Source organism: Cupressus sempervirens, chromosome 1, assembly GCF_028749045.1.
Source record: "Cupressus sempervirens isolate cs-2001-9-10 chromosome 1, ASM2874904v1, whole genome shotgun sequence".
In the NCBI taxonomy this organism is placed as follows: domain Eukaryota; kingdom Viridiplantae; phylum Streptophyta; class Pinopsida; order Cupressales; family Cupressaceae; genus Cupressus; species Cupressus sempervirens.
The window spans coordinates 423,212,027-423,234,196 of NC_143118.1; the positions used below are offsets into that span (position 1 = coordinate 423,212,027).

At 38.3% G+C, this 22,170-nt stretch overlaps 1 protein-coding gene across 1 annotated transcript; it reads right to left on the reverse strand.

The window, feature by feature from the left end:
- Nucleotides 1-21,064: 21,064 nt before the first annotated feature.
- Nucleotides 21,065-21,742, reverse strand: LOC149578083 (uncharacterized). The gene has a single exon (XM_089799262.1). It carries the CDS (start codon nucleotides 21,740-21,742, stop codon nucleotides 21,065-21,067), a length of 678 nt encoding a protein of 225 aa, XP_089655388.1.
- Between the last annotated feature and the right edge of the window lie 428 nt (nucleotides 21,743-22,170).

Consider the following 22,170-nt stretch of genomic DNA (forward strand, 5'->3'; position numbering starts at 1 on the left):
TTTGAGGTTAAAAAAATGTTTTTTTTGAAAAAAGTGAAATTTTGATCAAATTGTGGTGTCCGTACATGACAGGTTTTAAAATTTACCTTTATAGCCAACTAATAATTAATAATAATAAAAATATTTAATAAAAAATTAAGGAAATATATTTTCATCAATCTTAGGTGTATTAGGTAACTCCATTTAAAATAATTTATGAAAATTAATTTATTTCTGTCAAATTAAATATGTCTATACACGAGTGTGGTATGGTCCTGAAACAAGCATTTTAAAAAAGTGGTTTTTAAAGATCCATACCAAAAAAAAAATCTATCATATGGGTATACAAATAAATTAGATATTCAAAAACTAAATTCTGGACACTAAAATTTTTATTTCTAAAGTTTTTTTATATTCCATCTGTATATAACTCAAATTTTGACATCAATTGACAAAATATTTCAAAAATAGGAAAAACACTTCCACTTTTTGCCCAAAAGTGAGACACAACTTCTTGCACTTACCCTCATAATACTTAAACACAATGATTTGGTGACCTAGAAACCTTATAAATAGAAAGTACAAGGAGGGTGAGGATGATACCCACACAAAGTTGGCTTGTTAAGGCTTACACCAATCACTTCTAATGATCTACCTTGTTAGGAGCAATTAGGACTGCTAGGTCCACCGTGTTAGAGGTTTTACAAATACACAATTAAGTATGCACTCAGTAAAGAGATTTTAAGAAAGATTGATAAGTCTACCTTGTTAAAGGATTTTGACTGGTTCATCTATTAGAATGAAACAATAATTTATGACTTACAACTGAATTATTGATAGAGATTCCTTGATTGTACTGATCACCTTTATGTGATGAATATGTCTTTGCTACTTCTCTTTCAATATGGCCTTCACAATTCACTCTCAATCTTTTTCTTAGCTTGAATTATTCATATTCTCATTGATACACACATATCTCTTCTTGTTGGATGTGATACAATATATTACATATATACCAATCCAATTTACATAATTACAAAGTCAGCCATCATACAAGTTAACACACATTTCACAATGTCAGCTCAAATGAAGGCACTTGGGTTCTAAAGACTAACTTGGTGAAGGCTTGAGACTCAGTGCCCATTGTCATTACTCAACATCGTCATGCACTTGATAGATGTAGAAGCTCAATTCATAATGATTGCTTCAAAGTAGTCTTGAACTTAGTTTGTACTATTGAATCAATAGATCTTGTGCAGCTTGGAATAAACTAAATTACTCAATAAACACATAATTTGAGTTTACATTAGCTTCACGTTACATGCATTGCAAACTCGATAGAAACTATAATGCTCAGTAACCACTGAAATGCTTGGGTTAAATTGCTAGATTGAATTTTCTCAATTTGAGCTACTAGACTGAATCTACTTGGTTTGAATTGCTAGACTTCACACTAACTTGGTAACCACTAGAATGCTTAGTAGCCATTGGATTTAGTCCAGAAAACTCAGCAGTAACTATAGAGCTTGGTGGCTACTGATTTGCATGGAAAACAATGTAGACTATTCAATAAGCTTGGTAGCCATACAAAATTTGAATAAGTATGTGTCACTAATAAAAAACTTGATTGATATGTCAACAATCTCCCCCCTTTGGAATTAGTGACAAAAACACTTATCAGCCAAAACTTATATACATCACCATGTGATAGAACATATCTACAAATTCTCCTCTATTATGTTCATTTTCTACCTTTGCATGTTTCTCCCCCATACAATATACATAGTGTCTCTCAATATATATAGCACACTAAGTGTATCTCCCCCTTTTCGACAATAAAGCCAAAAGATTTATTCAAAACTTTATCTACACAGAGACACCAAAATGAGATAGAAAATCAAAATGTACCTTGAGAATAAGTGCCAAGGTTTTACCCGAATTTTCTAGCAAAATCTTGCATGTATGTAGAGCAATTTGAACTTCTGTAGAGAGTTTTATCATGTGATCTATAATAGAGAAGTTGGTGTCATGGATCAAGATTTCTGAATAAACAATATGTTTCTACATTATATCCATGATAGGAAGGATCATATTCTAAATATCTATCAGTGTTGACTGGATCCTTGCTTCTTCTCTTAACAACTCTTCCTACATGTTTGACAAAAATCTGATTTTCATGTGATGTGTAGAGCTTGAACTAGAGTAAAGTTGCAACTGTTGTGCACTGGCTTTCAAATCCTTGTCAATTTTTGTCAATTTTCTCTTTATTTCCTTAGTGAACTTGGTAACATCATACAACTTCCCAAAAAATGATGTCACATTTGTGTAGGATGATTCAAGATTTCTCAAAGTTGACAAAAACTCAACCTAATGGATAGCAATTTGCTAAGAAATGTTCTCAAGAACTTTATTATAAAATTTCTTTTCAGCTTTCTTAATTAACTTTTTGTATCCACTAGTGTCCTTATTGAACTTTTGGACTACTTTTACTAATTGAAACAAAATAGGTTGAGAATAATGTATCTTAATACATATTGCCTGAGACAAAATGTCTTTCACATCATCTATCATTTTATACTCTCTGTGTCTTTCTTCTCTCAATTTTTGTTGTTATGCCTTCTTTTGGAGGATTTCACCAATTATGTGCATTTGATCCATAGTAAGATTATAAATGTCCCATTTGGGAATTTATATTTCCTCACCTAGATCTATATCCTCTTCTATCTCCTTTCCTCTACCCAAAAATTGTGTACTCAGTTAAGCCTTAGATTCAACTGTCCTTGTACTTAATGCCTTTGTATCATGAATGGAAACAATAGTTGATATACTAGGACTTGTAGTGAAAATTGATATAGCATTAACTGATGGAATACTAATATGAATGCTTGTTGAATCCAAAACTGAAGAAGTCATAACTGATGTATCAAAAATTAAGGTAGACAAAATTGAAGTGCTTATTGCTGAAGAACTCAAACTTGTAGAAGATACTATATCCATCACTAATGTTGCTAACTCGATAGCTAAAGAAGAGGGACTTTACAGTTCAATAGATGAAGTGGTAATCACTTTTTTCATTGACACATTAAGCTATGTGGGAGTGAAGAGTGATTGGAAATTTGAAGTATCTGTGGTTGTCGCAATCAAACTTGTTGAAGTTATCTCTGAGCTTGATATAGTTACTAGATTACTAAGAGAGTGAGGAAGTGAAGTAATGACTGCCACTGCTATCTTAACTAGGTTATTCTCCTTGTCATTTTGTTTAGCTTCTTTGATAGCTTCTTCCTCTTTATCTTCTTCATCTTCCTCATTGTCAAAATGTGTAGGCTTAGTATAAGTTTCTTCTTCATCATTATCACTTCCATTATCATCATCTTTTATTTCCCCTAGTTGTTCACTTGGCTTATGAAGATGATAGACATTTCTCCAAGTGTTTATGGCATTCCTCACAACATATTCAATGTCTTTCATCAAAACTAGACATGTATTGAATTTGAGTGTCATCTTGTTTTCATTTTCCTTCAATGACTTATTTACCTCAGCATCTAACATGCTTGGTACCAACTGTCTCAATGTCTATGCATATAAATCCTTGAAATTTTTCTTGGTATTCTCCAATCTTATCTTGATTTTATCTAATAATACATTGGGAATCTGTGATGTCATCTGATCAAGTGAGTACTTCTATTGGCCCATTTTGTCCATGACTAGGCCTTCAATTTGTTTCTACTCAGTCTCTATTCTAGTCTCATACTTGAGAGCCTTGAAGTTGATTACACCAAATCCTCTCAATTCCTTCAATCTATCCTTGAATGTAGGTGGAGGTTGACTAAACATTATATCACCACCTTCTTTATCTGCTTTTTCCTTTGACCTTCTAGTAAAAAATGTAGTGGATAGCTTAGTTGGCTTGGTGATGATCACCTTGCCTTTCTTCTTCATAGGTTCTTCTTCCTTTTTGGATTCCTCTCCATCATCTACCTCATCTATATCTTCTTTTTTTCCCTTAGTTAACATGAGATGTATTCTAAATTTAATTTTAGCTATCCTCCTTTTTCCTTTGTTAACTACCTAAGGAATCTTTATTTCTAGTTCTATCCTTGCCTTAGCTTCATTATAAGTTCCAAAGTAAGGGGCCTTTGGATCAATAGGTTCTTTTACTAGGGCCTCAATAATGTCCTTTTTTTCATCAATATTTACCTCATAAGGAAGAGGCTTCACCCACACAATTTTGGGCTTCACTGCTTGGATGTAAACTCTATCATTCCTTATCTTTTCATTTTCAAATCTTAAGCCCATGATTTCTTGATTTACATTGGAGAGTTGATCAATAAGGTCTACTTGCTGAAGGGATTAATTTTCAATTTCATTATTGTTAACAACAAGTCAAGTTTCTTATTAATGACAAAACTTATTCAGATTCTATATGGTTACCAAGCTTTACAATTATTACTGAGCAGTTTAGTGGTTACCAAGCTTCATAGTGTTTACTGAGTTATCAATTCATGTGAAGTAATGTTAGTGTTAACCGAGTGATGAAATGATTAGTGTTTACTGAGTGCAGTAATGGAAAATGTGTAACTCAATTTCTACCAAGTTGCACAATATCTACCAAGTCACTAGTGTAGACCGAGTTCAACACTACCTCTAAGATGATCAGTATGGACCATGCCTCCACTTCTATCAAATGCATGATGATGTGAGTAACAAAAGTTAATGTTGTGCATCAGAACCTCACCAAATCTATCTTCAAAACTCGAGTATCTACATTTGGGCTGACTTTGTAATATTTTTGTTAACTTGTGTATTGGCCAACATTGTAATTATGTGAATTGGGTTGATATATATCTAATGTATTGTATCATACCCAAGTGTAGTAGTAGTAATGAATTTTTGATGTGAAAAGGATAAAAAACATGCAAAAGTGAATCAACATCAAAACAGAGTGTCTTACGAGATCATATCAGCAGCAAAAAAGTTTCATCTATCAAATACAAGTGATTAGTACTTCAAGATCTTAATTAGTAATTCAATTGTATGTCTAAGATCCACTGTTTCACCCTAATAGGTGAATCAACTTCAAATCCTTTAACAAGGTAGACTTAACAATCTTTTCTTTAAATCTCTTTACCAAGTACATACTTCATTATATGTTTGTAAAGCTTCTAACAAGGTGGACCTAGCAGTTCTAATTGCTCCTAATAGGGTAGATCATTAGAAGTGATTATTATAAGCCTTAACAAGGCAACTTTATGCTGCAGTACTAAATTTTTGTGGGTATCATCCCCACCCTAGTTTTGCTTTCTATTTGGAAGGTTTCTGGGTCACCAAATTATTGTGTTTATATGTCATGAATGTTTTATTTTTAGTTTCTCATGCATGCAGTTAGATTTTATTTCATTAAGTTAATGACTACTAGATTATTGAAACTAAGATCCAAATAGGATAAAGTTTTATGGTTACTAATTTACCCCTCCCCTCTCAGTAACTTGGCTAGTCTTGACTATTTGCAATAATTGGTATCAAAGCTTTGTGGTTCTGAGGATAAAGCTTGATAGCTTGAGCAAAGATCAAGGACAATGGAGACATTCAAACTTAACAAAGCAATTGAAAATTAAAAGCTACATCTAAAAATGACCATTGCACAATTCAAGGAAGGTAAGGAGAAACTTTCCCAATCCCTAAAAAGAAGGAAGAAACCTGCAAATGAAATGAATGATCACCAGTACATTGAAAGAAAATATTGAAGATTTTTTCTCTTGAAGTAGCTCAAATGAAGCAAACAATGCAATCAAAGAACTCCTAGAGTAGAATGGATCTCTACAAGAAGAAATAAGAAAGCTCAAAAGAGAACAAGAAATTCAGTCAATAAGATTATGTGAAATCTTAAAACAGAGAAATAAGGCCAAAGAAGACTTGAATGGAAGGAATAATGAAATTCAAAATCAATTCCTAAGACCTTATTGATCAAATCTCCAATGAAAATGACCAAATCATGAGTCTAAGATCAAAAAAATGAAAGAATAAGAAATGATCTAAATTTTGAAAGACAAATCAATGAATGAGCAAGAAGTGAGATGAGATCTGAAAATCAAATCAGTGAAAGATTGAAAAATGACCTAAACACTGAAAAATAAGTCAATGAGAGAATAATGAAATCCTAAGTAGACATGAATTAGTTGAATCAACTAAATGAGCAGAATTTCTATAGACAAAAGGGTAAAGCAGGACTTGGATACAAAGATAAAGGTGAATCCTCCAAACAAGGTGCTCAAAAAAATTAGAGACCCACTTGCAATCATTGTGGCAAGATAGGTCATACATCAAGAAAATGTTGGAGTAATGGAAAAGAAAAATTCAATGGTAAATGTTACAATTGTAACCAACATGGTCACAAGGCTAATGAATATAAAGAAAAACCAAAATTTGAAGGCAAATGTCATAAATGCAAGAAACAAGGTCACAAGGCATCAGACTGCAGAACCAAGTCATTCGATCTAGCAAAGAAAATTGTAAAAGAAATATTTGGTGGGCACTATAACACCTGGTGTAAATTTAATTACTATGGTGAATATGGATACATTGGCATGGACTATGTTAAACATCATACAAGGAAGAGAGATACTATGATAAGATGTTACACTTGCATAGAACTTGGTCATTTAGCCAAGAATTGCATGAATATAGGTAGAGTTGAAGATGAAAAGAAAGAAAAAGTAGATAACATTAGAAAGAAAATGAGACAACAATGGATTCCAAAATATACTAATGAAGCTAGTTCAAGCAATGATGGTCATGTCACTCAAGATGTGGGTAACTCAACAATTTCCAACTAGATTCACAAGTAAGAACTAGAATTGCATTATCATGATCACATCTAAAATAGTTCCGAAATTGAAAGAAACAAAGATCCAAATTAGTATTCAAGATACAAGGGGTTCATAAAAGATCAGTATCAATTATCGCCAAGTGAGGTTGAGTCATGGACTTTACTAAGCAACTTCGGGAGTAACTAGTCACACATGCTTGGTTACTAAGTTATGATGTATTCACCAAGCGACCTGAGAAGATAGGGGATGACAGTTTATCACACATAATGATGTAATCATAGATACTTTTGTACCAAGAATTAATGGGAACTTTTTATTAAAAAAGGTAGGAATTTGACTTCATTTTCACCACGAATTAAGTACATTGCAAACAAAGAAATTTGAAGAGCATCCTAGCAACCTTGAGTATAATTTGCAACAAAAGTTTTTTGAATATTTCTTTTACCGAGTTATCATGCTATACAACAATAGCAACAAGGAAAAGAAAGGATCTAAAATGTTGATGCAAGGTGTTGAATGGAAAGACCCTAATTCTAGCTTGTACCAACAATTATAGAAGCCCTCAATCTAAATGGAGCACAATAAAAAATCCCTCTTAAGGTACTTCTCATAAATGACACTCAAAATCATTTTATGTGTACAATTCAAGAAATTAGAACCCTAGAGATGGATGAAGCCCTAGGCAAGGTATGTGTGAATGGTGTACTTAAACTTGAGCATAAGCACTTAGAAGATAAGGGTTTAACTCACATTCCCTACTTGCCCTAGAGTTTTCAAATCAAATGGATCGGATATATCCTAAACTAAGTTCATAATGGTCAATTGTAGTTAGAGCAACCAGTTTTGATTACAAATAAAATGATTCATCACATTACCGGCCTTCCCATGCTTGCCAAAGAAAACGTCACAAAAACCCTAGGTTGAGATGAGTTGCAAAAGAAAACCCTGGCCAAATGGGATGGTAGAGGAATGAAAATTAGCAGTTTCTCTAACATAGAACTAAAATTTGGCATTCACATTATAACACATAAAATTTATAGCTTAAGTTGACTCAATAGTGTGTCATGTGAAGCAATTGACTTAGCTTATAAGGCCATAAAGAGGAATTTGTCATATGACTTAGCAGATTTTTTGTTGAAGTAGTTGAACAAGAATATGGAAAGCATTAGAACATCAAAGAATAACCCGTGCAAATGTGGTTCACTATTAACATGTTTTTTCTTCTAAGTTCAAAATTTTTTCCCCTCTAAATGCATAGTTGTATGGAGAAATGACACTCCAATCTATATCAAATCAATGAGTTTATCACTGAAATGGATGAAAATTTTGACAATATCATGGATAATTATTTTGAAACCTTCAAAGAAAAGATAAATAATAGATTTAGGATACCCAAGAAATTGGTTGAAGATTATAAGGATTATGTTTTTGTTATGGTTGATAGTGACAGTATCAATCCAAACAGTAAGGCCTAGACTTGTGTAGGTAAAACCTCTTCCAAATGAACTTAATTTTGATGATGTGAAGGAAATAATTGATGCCTTGGTAAATGAGCTTGTAGATCCAAAGGAACCTCTTTTTGGAACTTATGATGAGGCTAAAGCAAGAATTGAACTTCACATCAAGTTTCCACATGTAGTGAACAAAGGAAAGAGGAGGATATCAAAGTTGAAAACAACAAGTACCCCTCTTTAAATTACCAAAATAAAAAGAGAAGATGAGGAAGAATCTAAAAATGAAGAGGAATTTGAAAATAAAGAAGAGTCAATGAACAAAAAAGCCAAGGTGATTATCACCAAGCCACCCAAGCCTTCCTTAGTAATATTTACCAGAAGATCAAGGAAGAAGGGTAGTGAAGTTGTGTTCAGTAAGTGTCCCCTCACCTTTAAAGAAAGACTAAAATAATTAGAAGTAGGTGCATGCGTAAACAATTTCAAAGCTTTGAAGTCTGATACCAAGATAGAGGCTAAGAAACAATAGGTTGAGGAATTGGTGCTAACCAAGATGGGCAAATGGAAGTATTCCCTTGATCAGATAGCCTGTTAGATCTCTAAAGATCTATTAGATAGATTATAGCCAAGATGGTACTTAGTAATGTAAATAGCCATAGATATCTATGAACAAACTCTAAGGAAATTGTTACTGAGCATTACCAATGCTGAGGTAAAAGAGTCTATGAGAAAAAATGAAGAAAAGTTGACTCTTAGATTTAATAATTGTTTGATTTTGTTAAAAGATATAGAGCATGTAGTCAAAAATGTTACAAATATGTGGAAGAATTTTTTTCAATTGCATAAACAAAGTGACTCTCTAGTAGAAGTCAAGGATGATGATAGTGATAGTGATGAAGGAAATGAAGAAGACTCCACTCCATGTGTTACAATTGATGCTAAAAATTATTATGAGTTGATGAAGGATGATGAAGAAGAAAAAGAGAAAGTAACTAAAAAGGAAGCCAGGCAAGAAGAAGGAGAGAGTGATCTAGTTAGGATAGTAGCGAAAGTTATAACCTCCCTTCCTAACTCTCTAGCAAAAACTACAACATCATCAAGCATGGAGATAGTTTTAGCAGCTCTGATTGTAACAACTATTGTCATAGAGGTTTGCACCCACATCCAAAGTTTTTACCTAAGGACAACCTTGTGAAACATGGAAACAACCTCCAAGTTGTGGGACTTGAACTATGAGGTTGAGTGTCCAGAGAAGGCCGACTTCCTTTACTATCACGGTGCACCTAACTACTCTTGGAGAGGACAAGGGAGAAGGAATGCACAAAAGAAAATCTACCTATTCTAATCTAAGGGGGTGATGCACAAAAATAGACTGTTCAAACCAATCTCTACCCATACATGCGCTATTGAACCATCATGCCACCAAAAAGTATACACATTCAGACTTTCTTTAATCTAACAATCACATGTAGATCAGAAAACCCAAATGAATGACACAAGGAGAGATAAGATTCACTAATATACCATTCATAGGCCAAAAGAGATACAGTCATGCAAGATTGTAGATCTCTACAATACACCAATGAGAGGCAAATAGTTCTTGCACTTTACATCAATTGCTAAAGGAGATAAGGCAGAATGCCATATAGTTTAGAGGAAAGGGAATTTACACTGAAGTTGCAAAGTAATATTAGAGAAGTCAGAGAAGAGTCAACCTTTTCAAAATCTACAAAATTTGCCTTTATAGCTCATGCATAACTAAGATATTTTCTAATTGAAATTACTCTTCAACCACTACCATTAAGCCCTATAGAGAATAATTATGTAGATCTAGGGAAAATCCAACCTTGGCGCATACTTAAGTACAATAAAATCTGATACAAGGCCCTGAGAAGATAGAAACAGTGCCATTAAATAATTATAACTAGGTAGATGGATCAACTAGGGGCGATGGAGTGTTCTCCCATATTCACTAAGTTCAACATTTATCCAACAGTGGTTGGCATTGATCATAAGGATTAGATCATGCAACAAAACTCAATTTTCCCTATTTTTAGCTCATGAATCAGCAAGATCAACATGTCAACCTAACTCTGCCACCAGAATGAGTCACATGGGCCAATAGTCTTATTTTATTTTTCCACCCCACAAGATCTCCACATGGTTGACAAACATCCTCTTTACTAACTACAGCACCTCCTCAAAATCTTGACAGTGATAGTCACATAATTGCCAGCTCAATTGTCAATGCTAACTGTTAATACGTAGGCCAAGCCCACTAGGACACGTGTCCTTAAGGTACTTTCCTAAATTTCTTAAAGTCCTTGCATCTTCATATTACAAGGAAGTGTAGATCATTGATCTTTGAAAGATCAACAACCGTGAAGATTCTCCATATATTACGCCTATCCTTCAAAATTTTAGTGCCCACAAAACACTCAGTATACACCTCAGTGACCCAAGTCAGCAGCCTGGCACCACCCTGGTCTCACCCTATGGCATATGGAACAAACTTGACCCCACAAGGACACATAGTAGTGAGGCACTTGCGTGCATTGCTTAACATCCTTGTATATTCATCTTGTGGGAAAGTGCCAACCCTTGATTTGTTTGGATCGAATGGTGGATCTTGCTGCTCAATAGAATATTGCCTTTTCAAACCCACATGTTCTAACAAGTGCCAAAACATAATTTATTTATCTCTCTTAGGGAGAATGGACCCATGACATCACACCATGCCACACGGTACAAGGGTGCATACCCACATTATTTAATTTTCTTGCAACTCCTTATTGCAGTTATGTGCTAGCCATTGATCCTTGAAGATCTGATGGTGGAAGGTACAATCAAGAACATGTGAGGTCATGGGATAGGTGTCACCAGGGTGCTTGCCCACATTCCTTAATATTCTTGCAACTTCATCTTGCGAGCATGCACCAACCATTGATCAAATTGCATCGGTCGGTGCACATAACCTGTACCTTCTAAACCTTTGTGAATATCCACCATGATGTAATATGGACATGTGTCACTAAGGTGCTTGCCCACATTGTCAAAACGTATGATAGAAGACAAAATGCGAGAAAGTAGGCGCCAATCAAACTTCCAGGTCACTAGCCACCTTGTCTATGCTCTATGACCCACAAGAGAAAAAGGACCCACTTGACATGCATCACAATGGTGCTTACCTGGATTATGTAAAAGTAGTGCACCTTGAGAATGTGGGAAAGCACCCACCATAGATATAGGCAAGATCTGACAACGCGAAAATTTGGGGGAAAGAAGAAGGTTGGATCATTTTTTTTATTTTTTTATTTCTCAGGCATTTTAAATATTATTAAAAATGGAAGGTGACCATTGGGTGGGTTTTTCATTCAAAGTTCAAATTTTGGCGAGAGGCAAAAAATGGTAACATTTCTAGTGACTTAGAGGGGACGCAAGATGACTATGCATTTGACTAGTGACATTATGCATCCATTGGGATATAGAGTCATAAAAGTTGTAGATCAGTGCATGGAAAAACCCTAACCCCACCTCTACAGTAGAAAAGCACCAAAAACTTTGTCTCTACAATTGGAAATGGAGATGAAAATTTATGTAACCTTCAAAACTTCAAAGAAACTGGCTATCTCATAGAGAGAAACCTGTGCTCATGCACTTCTTGGAAAGCAAGAAACCAACAGAGAGAAAACCACTCTACTATATACAAATATTTATAAAGAAAGGGGTCAAACAAACGCATTGACTGGTTTGCTGAAATAGTTGCCCTTCCTTATCAACTAGTTTCTTGTTCCATGCATAATGGTAGTTAGGTGAATCAGCAGGTATGACAAGCACACTGCTACATGGAACACCTCCTTCCCAATGTTGAAGAAAATGAAGCTTTCTAACACTAGGGTGTTTCCTTGTGGAGCAAAACATACCTGCTCCTCTTTGTGATAATCTTCCTCATGCTCTAGAGTGAGCATGACTAGGGGCAACTTGCTGATTTTTTGTAGAGCTAGATACCTTATGGATCATCCTCTTGATGGTGTATCGCCATACGAATCATCCTTGACCACATGACCATGCTTTACAATGATAGTCTTCAATTGGTTTAGAAGTGGCTCCTCCTTTTGTTTTTTTTTCCATGTCTTGTTCATGCTGCCCATGAACCACTTCTTTTAGATCTACTGGTATGGTGTGATCTTCCACTTGTTTCCATTGTGGAACACACTCCTCATATATAGGAGACATTGATTCAATATCCATGGAAGAGAAGAGAGCATCCAACTCATCCAAAAGATCATCCTCATCATTGATCTCCTCTATCACAGTTGCAAAGAAATGCATAGGTTGGGGGGCAACCTCATGCAGGTTAGGATATTCCTCCTCAAGGAAAAAGCTATCCTTGAGGCCTTCTTGTCCATCCTCCACATCATAGAGGGTTGTCTGTAGCAGCAAATGATCCTCTTCCTTCTCTAGCAGCAAATCCTCATTCACTGGAAAGGGCTCAAAAGCCATAACCTTTTCCTCAAGAGGAGGATCAACTCTATTTTCTTCTTCTTCTTCCTTAACAAAAGAGAGAAGCTCTTTAGATAAGAGGGTTGGGTCCTCTTCCTTTGCCTCAGCAGTCTCCTCTTTGTTCTCCTCAGCAGACTACAACTGCTCACATGGAATCTTTGTGATCTTGGAATCACTCTCCCGAAACTCCATATTTAGACCAATAGGAGTCCATACAACCAGCCCACCTAGAAATAGGGAAATAGTGATAGGTCTATGGAATTCATGACTAGTCCAACTTCTCTTATAGGGGGTGGAGGGGCTACAATAGCAAGCTCTTGTGAGCAAGGGGGCTTCTTAAAGCTTGGGATGACATATTTTGGAGAAGTAGAGGCATCTGCCCCTTGGCTTGAAAATGAGCTGACTAGAGCCTCATTTCCTCCTTATTTGTTTTTTATTAGGAAAATAGGTTTTACAGGGATCCTGAAACCCAAATTTTTATAGCAGAAAACAACTTAAAGTAGAAAAGACAAAAAAAAAGCTGCCTCAAAAGACCAGAAACAAAAAGGCTCAAAGCTTGAGAAACAAAGGCTAGGAACAGAGCTTGGCGAGTAGACTAGTGTCCCTTCTTTTCCATTGCCTGCATGGTTTCTATAGTGTCACTTTCCTTTTGGTTGGCCTCTTCCTCCTAGATCATGGGGAGGAAATGCATCTGATCCCCTTGACTTTCCTAGATTCTAGTCTCTTTCTGAGGATCTTCCTAGCTGGTTCTGTGCTTTGTACTCTACTCCACATTCCCCACAAGATCAACATTGGTCAGATAGTCCCCCAGATTAACATTTTTTTCATTCAAGGTATGGAGGGTATCCACAATCTGTTTAGTCACAATCTGGTGGATGGAATCCAACCTTTGGACCTTTTGCTCAAGCCGAGTGATTCTGTCCTCCTGATTGTCTCTGGGGTCCTGGCTTCTATCTTTTTCCTGGCTGCCCACCTGGTCTTCACTACCTCTGGCCTCATGATCCTTGACATCCCCCCTATTATTGGTCCGGTTGGACCTATCCTTCAGAGTCTCAATTTCCTGAAAAAGCCACTTAATGGAGAAAAAATTGTCAATCAGGCTATTCTTTGCATTGTTGAGAAAGTTGAAACCTATTTCATGAACATTGTTAGAGAGAACCAGAAGAGTTGGGTCAAGGAGCTCATCATAGTGGGTTCTACTGTCGAGATCCCCCAACACATGGATTTTAGCAAGTTCTCTAACAATGCCCTTACTGACCCTATCCACATTGAAATTCCTCCAGGCTCTTCTCTTATTTTCCCTGATGGCCTCCCCCCCCCTTTCAACCATGATTTCTATCATCTCTTCTGGGGATGAAATGGGGACCTCCAAGGGGGAGGTGGGCGCAATAGGGCTGGGGGAAAAATCAGCATGGTCACTGAGATGATCATGGGTTGGGGTCTAGTCCAATTTTCTTTTCTTGGGGTTATCCTAGGTTACCAAGGGGGTCACCTCCTTCTTGTCATTATCTTTCTCCTTGTCATCTTCCAACTCACTTTCCTTCTCTACCACCGAATTTTCCTCCTCTGACTCCATATCTGACTCATCACTAGACTCCTTAGGATGAGGGGAAGGGGGGTTAGGGGGAGGGAACCTGAGGCTCTTCCTGCTAGAGAAGCATGGAGAGGGATTGGCTTTTGGGGTTTCAGATTTGATAGATTTCACAACGCACACTTCCCCTAAGTCTGAGCTGGCAGTGTCCTTTGAGGAGCCACCCAAAACCCCAATGGACTTGACTCTTGTCTAGGTTTTTAGAACTCAAAAATGACGAGCAGAAGACCTTCGTGAAGGGCAGGGTTCTTGATAGGACATTTCTTGTAACTCTCTATATTCTTAGTCATAGAAGTATAAATATAGAAAGGAAAGGAGATTTTCACTTTATGTCTAAAATGATTAAGTAGAAAAAAATGATGGGTCCTAACTCTATCAAACCTGGGCTCCAAAGTGACATACTCTATGATGATCCTTAGAACATGCCCCCATATCTTCTTGATGGACTCAATGTCATAGTAGGTCTCAATCTTTACTAGTTTTCTTTTCTCCTTGTCATTCTTGACAAAAGCGTTGACAGCATTGGCAGACATCTTCTTATCCCTAAAGAAGCTCATGCCTTCCTGGGAGAAGCCTATCACCTTTGCAATGAGACTCTCTGTGATTTGGTGGGAGACACCATCAATTTTAACCTTTTTTTTGTGCCAGGTTTCAACCATAATATTGGTAACCCCCGCATCGAAACCATGGAGCCTCTCCATGAAGCTGGTTATGCTGCCCTTCTGGAGTTTTTTCCTCACTTTCCCTTTTTCTTTCTAGCTCTCCATTTCTCCCCATGGCTCTCTTCTTGATGCAGGAGCATCCAGAGGTATAAGGCCAATCTTGTGTCACCCAAAAAAAAATGTACTTAGACTTAGTTTCTATTTGATGTGTTTTCATTTTTGGATACCCATTTGGGTCAAATAAAGGTTCCAACTCTCACAGTTCCACTATCAGTGCGTTTGAAAATCCCAAAAAAATAGGAGCATGTATTTGGGCCATCATTTTGGTAAACTAGAAGGTGTGAATTGGCCAGATGAATTTAATCATGATTTAGAGCATTCCAAAAAAAGAATCAGGTCAATAGTCCCCATGGTTTGAAAGTTATTATAGTTTTTTGAGTTTTGGAGAGCTCTTAAGAATGCTTCAAAGTTAGGTTTGGGGCATTAAATTACCTTGAAAAGGGTCAAAGAATGGGGGACAAGAAAAGCTGGTCCATAGGGCTATAGAGCGCATCGAGAGCTTTCCAAAAATGTAAACGGTTCGTCAATCGGAGCTACGATTCAAAATTTATGCCTCCCGAAAGTTCGGTTACCATTTCTAGATTCTTCTAGATTTGCACTGACTTCTAACGCAACTTTTGGAACCTTCTATTTTTTCGGTGGATGCCTACTAGCACTTTCTAGAATGTACTCCTAGTCCTGAACCCTCTGGGGTCTATTTAAGGAGATTTCTGGCATTGTAAAAGGCAATTCGGAGTAGAGTTTGAGAGGAGGTACTGAAAGGAGAAATTATCTCTAGATTTATGCTATTGTAAGCCCTTAGGGCATGTTTTGGAGCTTATTTTCTCTGTACTATTTGTACTAGCTTATTTTTCTCAGTTAATACAATTTCCCTTTTCTGTTGTGTCCATTCTGTTCTTAGGTTGTGTCCCCATCACTTCTAATCCTTTCTCCCACCATTGCGATATTATGCCTCTCTAACCCTAAACCCTTAACAGAATTGTAGAGCTCAAAGATGAATAAATTGCTAAGGATGAGAGCTTTAATGCGCATGTTATTGGGTTTAACTCTGGCTTTCTTCTGTTCAATGGTGGTGGTTTCACATAACTCCAAATGATTCCCTTTTTAAAACATGATTTAGGATGTCTCATCATCATAAAAAAGATTTTGAGTTGGTACCTTGAATTTGCTCCTTTCAAATGAGCTCCATAGCCGCCGTCAGACAATGATTATTGTTTCCCCACATCATCACTGAATTGAATGTGACCGCTACGTTTGCGAACAAATCAGCAACCATGTTAGCTTTACAGTAGACATGGCTAATGTGGTAATTTTTAAATTTGTTCGAGTCCAATTTTAGGTCCTCAATTATGCTTTCAATGGTCCATGATGGTTTGTTTACTCCTAAAATTCAATTTATTATATTTAGGGAGTCTCCTTCAAGCCACAGTTGTTCGGTCCCTGAGTCCAGGGCCAGCTTAACAGTGAGTCTAGCTGCACTGGCTTCAGCCAAATGGTTGGTTTGGTGACCAATAGGGGAGGAGATAGCAGTAATGCCCCCTCCCAAGCTGTTTCTTATGATTCCACTGCATATGGTGGGACTAGGGTTCCCCTTAGCCACCCCATCGAAATTGGCTTTATGCCAGTTTTCGAGGGGGAAGGACCAAGTAGCCTACTGTCTTCTTTCCTGGTCTTAATTTTCCCTCCATCCTTTATGTTTCCATCTCTAGTTGTGGAATAGTTCTCTTTCATGAGGCCATCAATTTTCTCTGCTATAATACCCTCAGGAGCTTCTCTGTCTCTGAATATCCTATTGTTGTGCTCCTTCCAGATTCCCCAGCAAAAGTGTGGGATAATCTAGTAACTCAAAATTTGGGAGTTCAGGCCTTTGTGGTTACTACTCCACTGTATGAAGAATTCCTAGATACTGGCTGACGGGCACTAGTAGAAGTTCATATTGGAAGTCAAAAGACTCCACACTATAGAGGAAAAGGGGTAGTGAATGAAAATGTGATTAACCATTTCTAGGTCATACTTATAGAGGCAGCATCTGCTGGGAATAATTTGGCCTCTCTTGGCTAAATTATCCAAGGTAAGGATTTTGTCTTGCAAGAGGAGCCAAAAGAAAGTGTTGATTTTGGGAATTAATCCAAGGGTCCAGGCCTTGGCCCAAATAGGTTTCTCCCCTATGCCCACAATGGAAAGATAGCCTGAGGCTACAGTATAATGGACTCCAAAAGAGTCTCCCCAAACTAAGGCGTCGCCTATCTGGTTGATGTTGATAGCATTCAAAGAGGCCATCAAAGGCTCAAGATCCAACAAAAGCTCTGCCAGATTGTGCCATTCATTCCCATTTCTATAGTTCCTAACCAACATACCATATCTGACTATTGCCTGATAAGCCCACCTGCCAAATGATGGATGGTTATTGAGAGGTTCCTGAAAAAGCTAGCTATCCTGCCAAAAAAGGATTTTGTCTCCCATTCCAGCTTTCCATTTGGCCCTAGATTTAGCAAGGGGAAGGGTCTTAAAGATACCATTCCAAATGTTAGAACCCAACGGTAGGTTAGCCCCTTGAAAAATGGGGGAGAGAGACAGGCCTCCCAGGTACTTCTTATCCAAGATGTCCCTCCAAACCCCTATGCCTTGAAAGATGCACCAAGGGAGTTTAGCTAAGAGGGATTGATTGAGGTGAGAAATTTTCCTAATTCCAAGACCTCCCTAGCTTTTGGGCAAGCAAACTTGGTCGCAGGCTACCAGGTGGTATCTCTTGTGGTCATCAGTTCTAGTCTAGAGAAATCCCTCTGAATCCTCTCCATTCTATCTACATACTTAACCGGAATCCCAAAGAGACTGAGGGCATAGGTGGGGAGGTTCTAGGGAATCAAGTTAACCAAGGTGCATTTAACTACTGATTGAGGGTGGCCCCTTTCCAACCAGCAAGTTTCTTGATGGAGTTTTCGATAATTCTTTTCCAAAAGGAGTCTGGGGGTTTGGAGCCTAGAGGAAGCCCAAGATAAGTCGCTGGCAGGGACCTAATGCCACAATCCAAAATTCGAGCAATTTTCCTCTGCCTCTCCAGAGGAGTGTTGAGGAAGAAGACAGAGCTCTTGTCTAAGTTAATAGCTTGTCCAGTACCCCTAGTGCAGGAATTAAGAATGCTTTTGAAGGTCTTGGCCTCCCAAACTGAAGCTTCACCCCCCAAAATCGTGTCATCCACAAATTGTTGATGAGTGAAAGTGGCTGGACCCAAAGAAGGCCTCAAAACCACTAAACACCTATCCTTGATCTTCTTCTGGATGAGTCTGCCAAGGCATTTTTCCATGATAACAAATAGGACTGAAGAGATGGGGTCTCCTTGCCTTAGACCCCTAGAGGGGGAGAAGAAAGGAGAGAGGTGGCCGTTGACCAGAACCGACAAAGAGGGTGAAGACACAAGCTGGGAGATGAGCTTGCAAACCTGATCATCGAGGTCAAAGGCATGAAGAATAGCAAAGAGGAACTTCTAGTCAACCCTGTCATAAGATTTTGATAGGTCCAGCTTAAGAATGAAGCCTTCCTTTTTTCCTGCCTCAAGAGAGTGGATAACCTCATGAACCAAAACAATTGAATCAAGGATGTGCCTGCCTGGGACAAAGCTAGTTTGCTAAGGAGAGATAATAAGAGGGAGAACTTTGAGGAGCCTGGAAGTGAGAACCTTGGAAATGATCTTATAGAAGGAATTGCAGAGGCTAATGGGCCTAAATTTATCCACAGAATTAGCACTCAAGATTTTAGGGATGAGGAGCAGAAAGGTAGCATTAAGTTCTTTAAGAAAATTCTTGGCTCCAAAGAACTCCTAAAACACTTTAACCACATCCTTTTTCACTACATTCCAAAAGATCTGAAAGAAAAAGTTGGGAATCTATCCGGGCTAGGAGCTTTATCCCCTGGGAGAGAGAAGAGGGCCTGATGGATTTCCTCCAAGGAGAGGATTGCCTTCAGCATGGAGTTGTGGTGAACTTGAAGAATGAGGGGAATGGTCGCCAGGATTTCCTCTTGTTCAAACCCAAAGAGGGAAGGATCAACTGAGAGGAGAGATGAGAAGTAGCAGACAACTTCCTTCTCAATTTCATCCTCTTTGGTAACATGAACCTGGCCCTTAACAATGTTGGTTATTCTATTATTAGCCTGGTGGTTAAGGGTGGTCAGGTGAAAAAATCTGGTGTTGTGATCTCCTTCCTTCAACCAACTGACTCTTGATCTCTATTTCCAAAAAAGCTCTTCCTTAGATATGATGTTGTGCAGATCTAAAAGGATGGCCTTTTCTTGCTGGCTATTATGAGCATTGTATCCTGAATGTTGGATTTCATCTTGAATAGAAGAGAGGTGATCAGATATCTCATCTTTCTCCTAGAAGATGTGGCCAAAGTTAGTTCTATTCCATCATTTGATGTTTCTTTTCACATTTCTTAGCTTCTGGGCAACTCTATACATTGCAGCGCCTTCAACCTCAATGCTCCACCAATGCGAAATATTACCTTCCAGTGCAGGGTGTGAGAGCCACATTTTCTCAAAGCAGAAAGGGAAGGCCTTGTTGTTAGAAAGGGGGCAGGCAAAAAGAGAAATTGGGGAATGATCAAAGTCTACCCTAGGGAGGAGGGATAATCTAAAGGAGTGGGAGAGGAGCCATTCAGGGGAGATGAGGGATCTACCAAGGCAAACCTGAATACTATCACCCCTGATTCTTCTGTTAGACCAAGTGAAGCTACTACCTTGAAGGTCCAAATCCAAGAAGGTGAGATGCTGAATGATCAAAGCAAGGTCACGTTTACTATCCTGATCTAGGGCATGACCCCCCCTTTTGTTTGCATCAAATAGAGGCAAGTAGAAGTCCCCCATTATAATCCCTTTATTCAAGTTACAATTAGATAAGATGCAAAGGAGCTTGATCTAGAAGTAGTTCCTTTCTTTCTTGGTATTGGGGGCACACAGGTTAAGGATTAGCCAAGATTCATTGCTTTGGAAGTGAAAAACCTTACAAAGAAGAGCATTAGTAGAGCTGTAAAGAGTAGTTAAGTTGAAAGCTCTGGTGTTATACAAGGTTAGGATACCACCTAAAGCTCCATCTGAATCAGAAGCTTCGCAGCAAAAAATTTTACTGAAAGATATCCTTCTTACCAGGTCCCTTTTCATCTTAGTTTCATGTAACATCAGAAAGTTAGGTCTTTGGTCTCTAATCATATTTCTAATGAGTTCCTATTTGTGAGCCCCATTAAGGCCCCTTATGTTCCATGAGATAACTTTCATTTCTTACTTCTTGAGAAATCCTTGATGGAGCTCTGGCTTCCATCTGCCAGGTTCCTTCTTGTTTCTTCTTGCAGAATCTGATTTAAGTTCTTTCTTCCTACTCCCTTGGGGGGTGACCCAATATCAGCTTTAACCCTACTTCTGGTTGAAGTAGGAGATGGGGGGGGGAATTTTTCTTCTGGTTCTCCTTTTTCTTCTTGACCATGCACCAATCATCAAGGTTATCCATCACACTGTTATCTAACCTATCTTCCCATAGGGTGAGCTTTGTTGGATCAATGTTCTTAATGAGGAGATGAAGCTTGGCCTCAATTCCTATAGGGGCAAAAAAATCTCCCCCCTTGCCAGTGATGACCCTCGGAGAAGCCAGAGTGTCCTTAAGGGGAAGACACTTAGCTTGGCTATCCTTTTCCCAAGCTGGGGATTCCCATTCCAGGCGATTCAACACTGTAGCTCCCAAAAGAGGGACTTCCTCCAATACGGGAGAAGACTACACTATATTTTCCAGAGGGATATTCTACTCTACAACAAGACCCATGGCTATGGAGGGGGAGCTTACCTACACCTTTGGGTCCTCCAATGGGTCTGGGTCTGAGATTTCCTTTTCCAAAATAGGGCCCTGTTCAAGGTGGGGGGGGGGGGGGAACTAGCCTTCTCCTTGGTGGGATCCTTCTTAATAGTGTCCTTCGCTATTATGTCTTTTAGGCTAACAGGCTTTCTCCCCTACACCACAAAAATTTTGCGCCTCCAGAGCAGCTTCATCTTTCCCTTTCCAGAAGGGCATGTAGCAAGCTTCATGGAATGATCAGGGATGAGTTGTTTCATAATCTTCTTCTCTGCCTCATTGGGGCACTGGTGGGCCTTATGACCAGCCTTTAGGTAGAGGAAGTATGCAAAGGGGATCGTTTCATAGATGATTTTTTGGTTGTGCACTCCAAGTTTGGAATGAAGTTCAATGAACTCAGGCATGTCTGTTCCTTCTCTCACCCTAATGCAGATGCATGCAAAATTGAGGCGATGCTTGGAAGCAGTAATCGAATCCATTGAGAGGAGTTCCTCAAAGGTCCTAGCTATTCCCCCAAAGACGTCCACATTCCAGTATTCAAGTGGAAATTTTGGCAGTCTTACCCACACAAGAGCTTGGGCGAAAAAAGAATCATTCAAGCTCATGCTAGATGACCACTTCTGGAGCACAAGGGAAGAATGACCCATGGCCCATTGCCCTTCACTCAGAATGCTAGCCAAGTCTTCTGAGCAAGTGAAATTGAAAGACATAAAGCCTTTCGCCATAGCCGTGACTGAGACCTGTCCCTTGAGAGCCCATTTTTGTTTTATGAGCTGCCTAACTTCATCAATGCTCGATCTAGGCCCCAAAATTTTCCCAGCCAAAGTAGAAGCCATAGTCTAAATATTGTGGTCCATAATCTCATCCGAGATGGCTATCACACAAGAACCTTTCACCAAATTCTGAATAGTTTTAACAGGTGAGAAAGAGGACTTACCAGAAGGTTTTACCCCAAAAAGTGAGGACCATTTTGTAGTTCGTTGCATGTTTGTTTTGGAAACCAAAGGAGACTTGGCTGCTTCTTTGATTAGGATAGCTAGACCCCCAACCATGCTTTCTAATCTTGCTCTAGTCCAGGGACCCAAAACAGACCATCCAGGGAACTCCCACTCTTGCATGAATTCAAATTTTGAAAACACCCGCTCTCTCCGCTCCTGTCGCTATCGCTTCCCATATTGTTGTTAACTTGGCTATAGAATTGTTAACAACAAGTGGATTTGGTCTATTTCCTCCTTATTTGTTGTAGCAAATTACCTTGCAAGAT

Bases quoted from the DNA above. Each gene is read 5' to 3' on its own strand.
- LOC149578083 (XM_089799262.1), bottom strand. From the start codon at position 21,742: ATGGCTTCTACTTTGGCTGGGAAAATTTTGGGGCCTAGATCGAGCATT.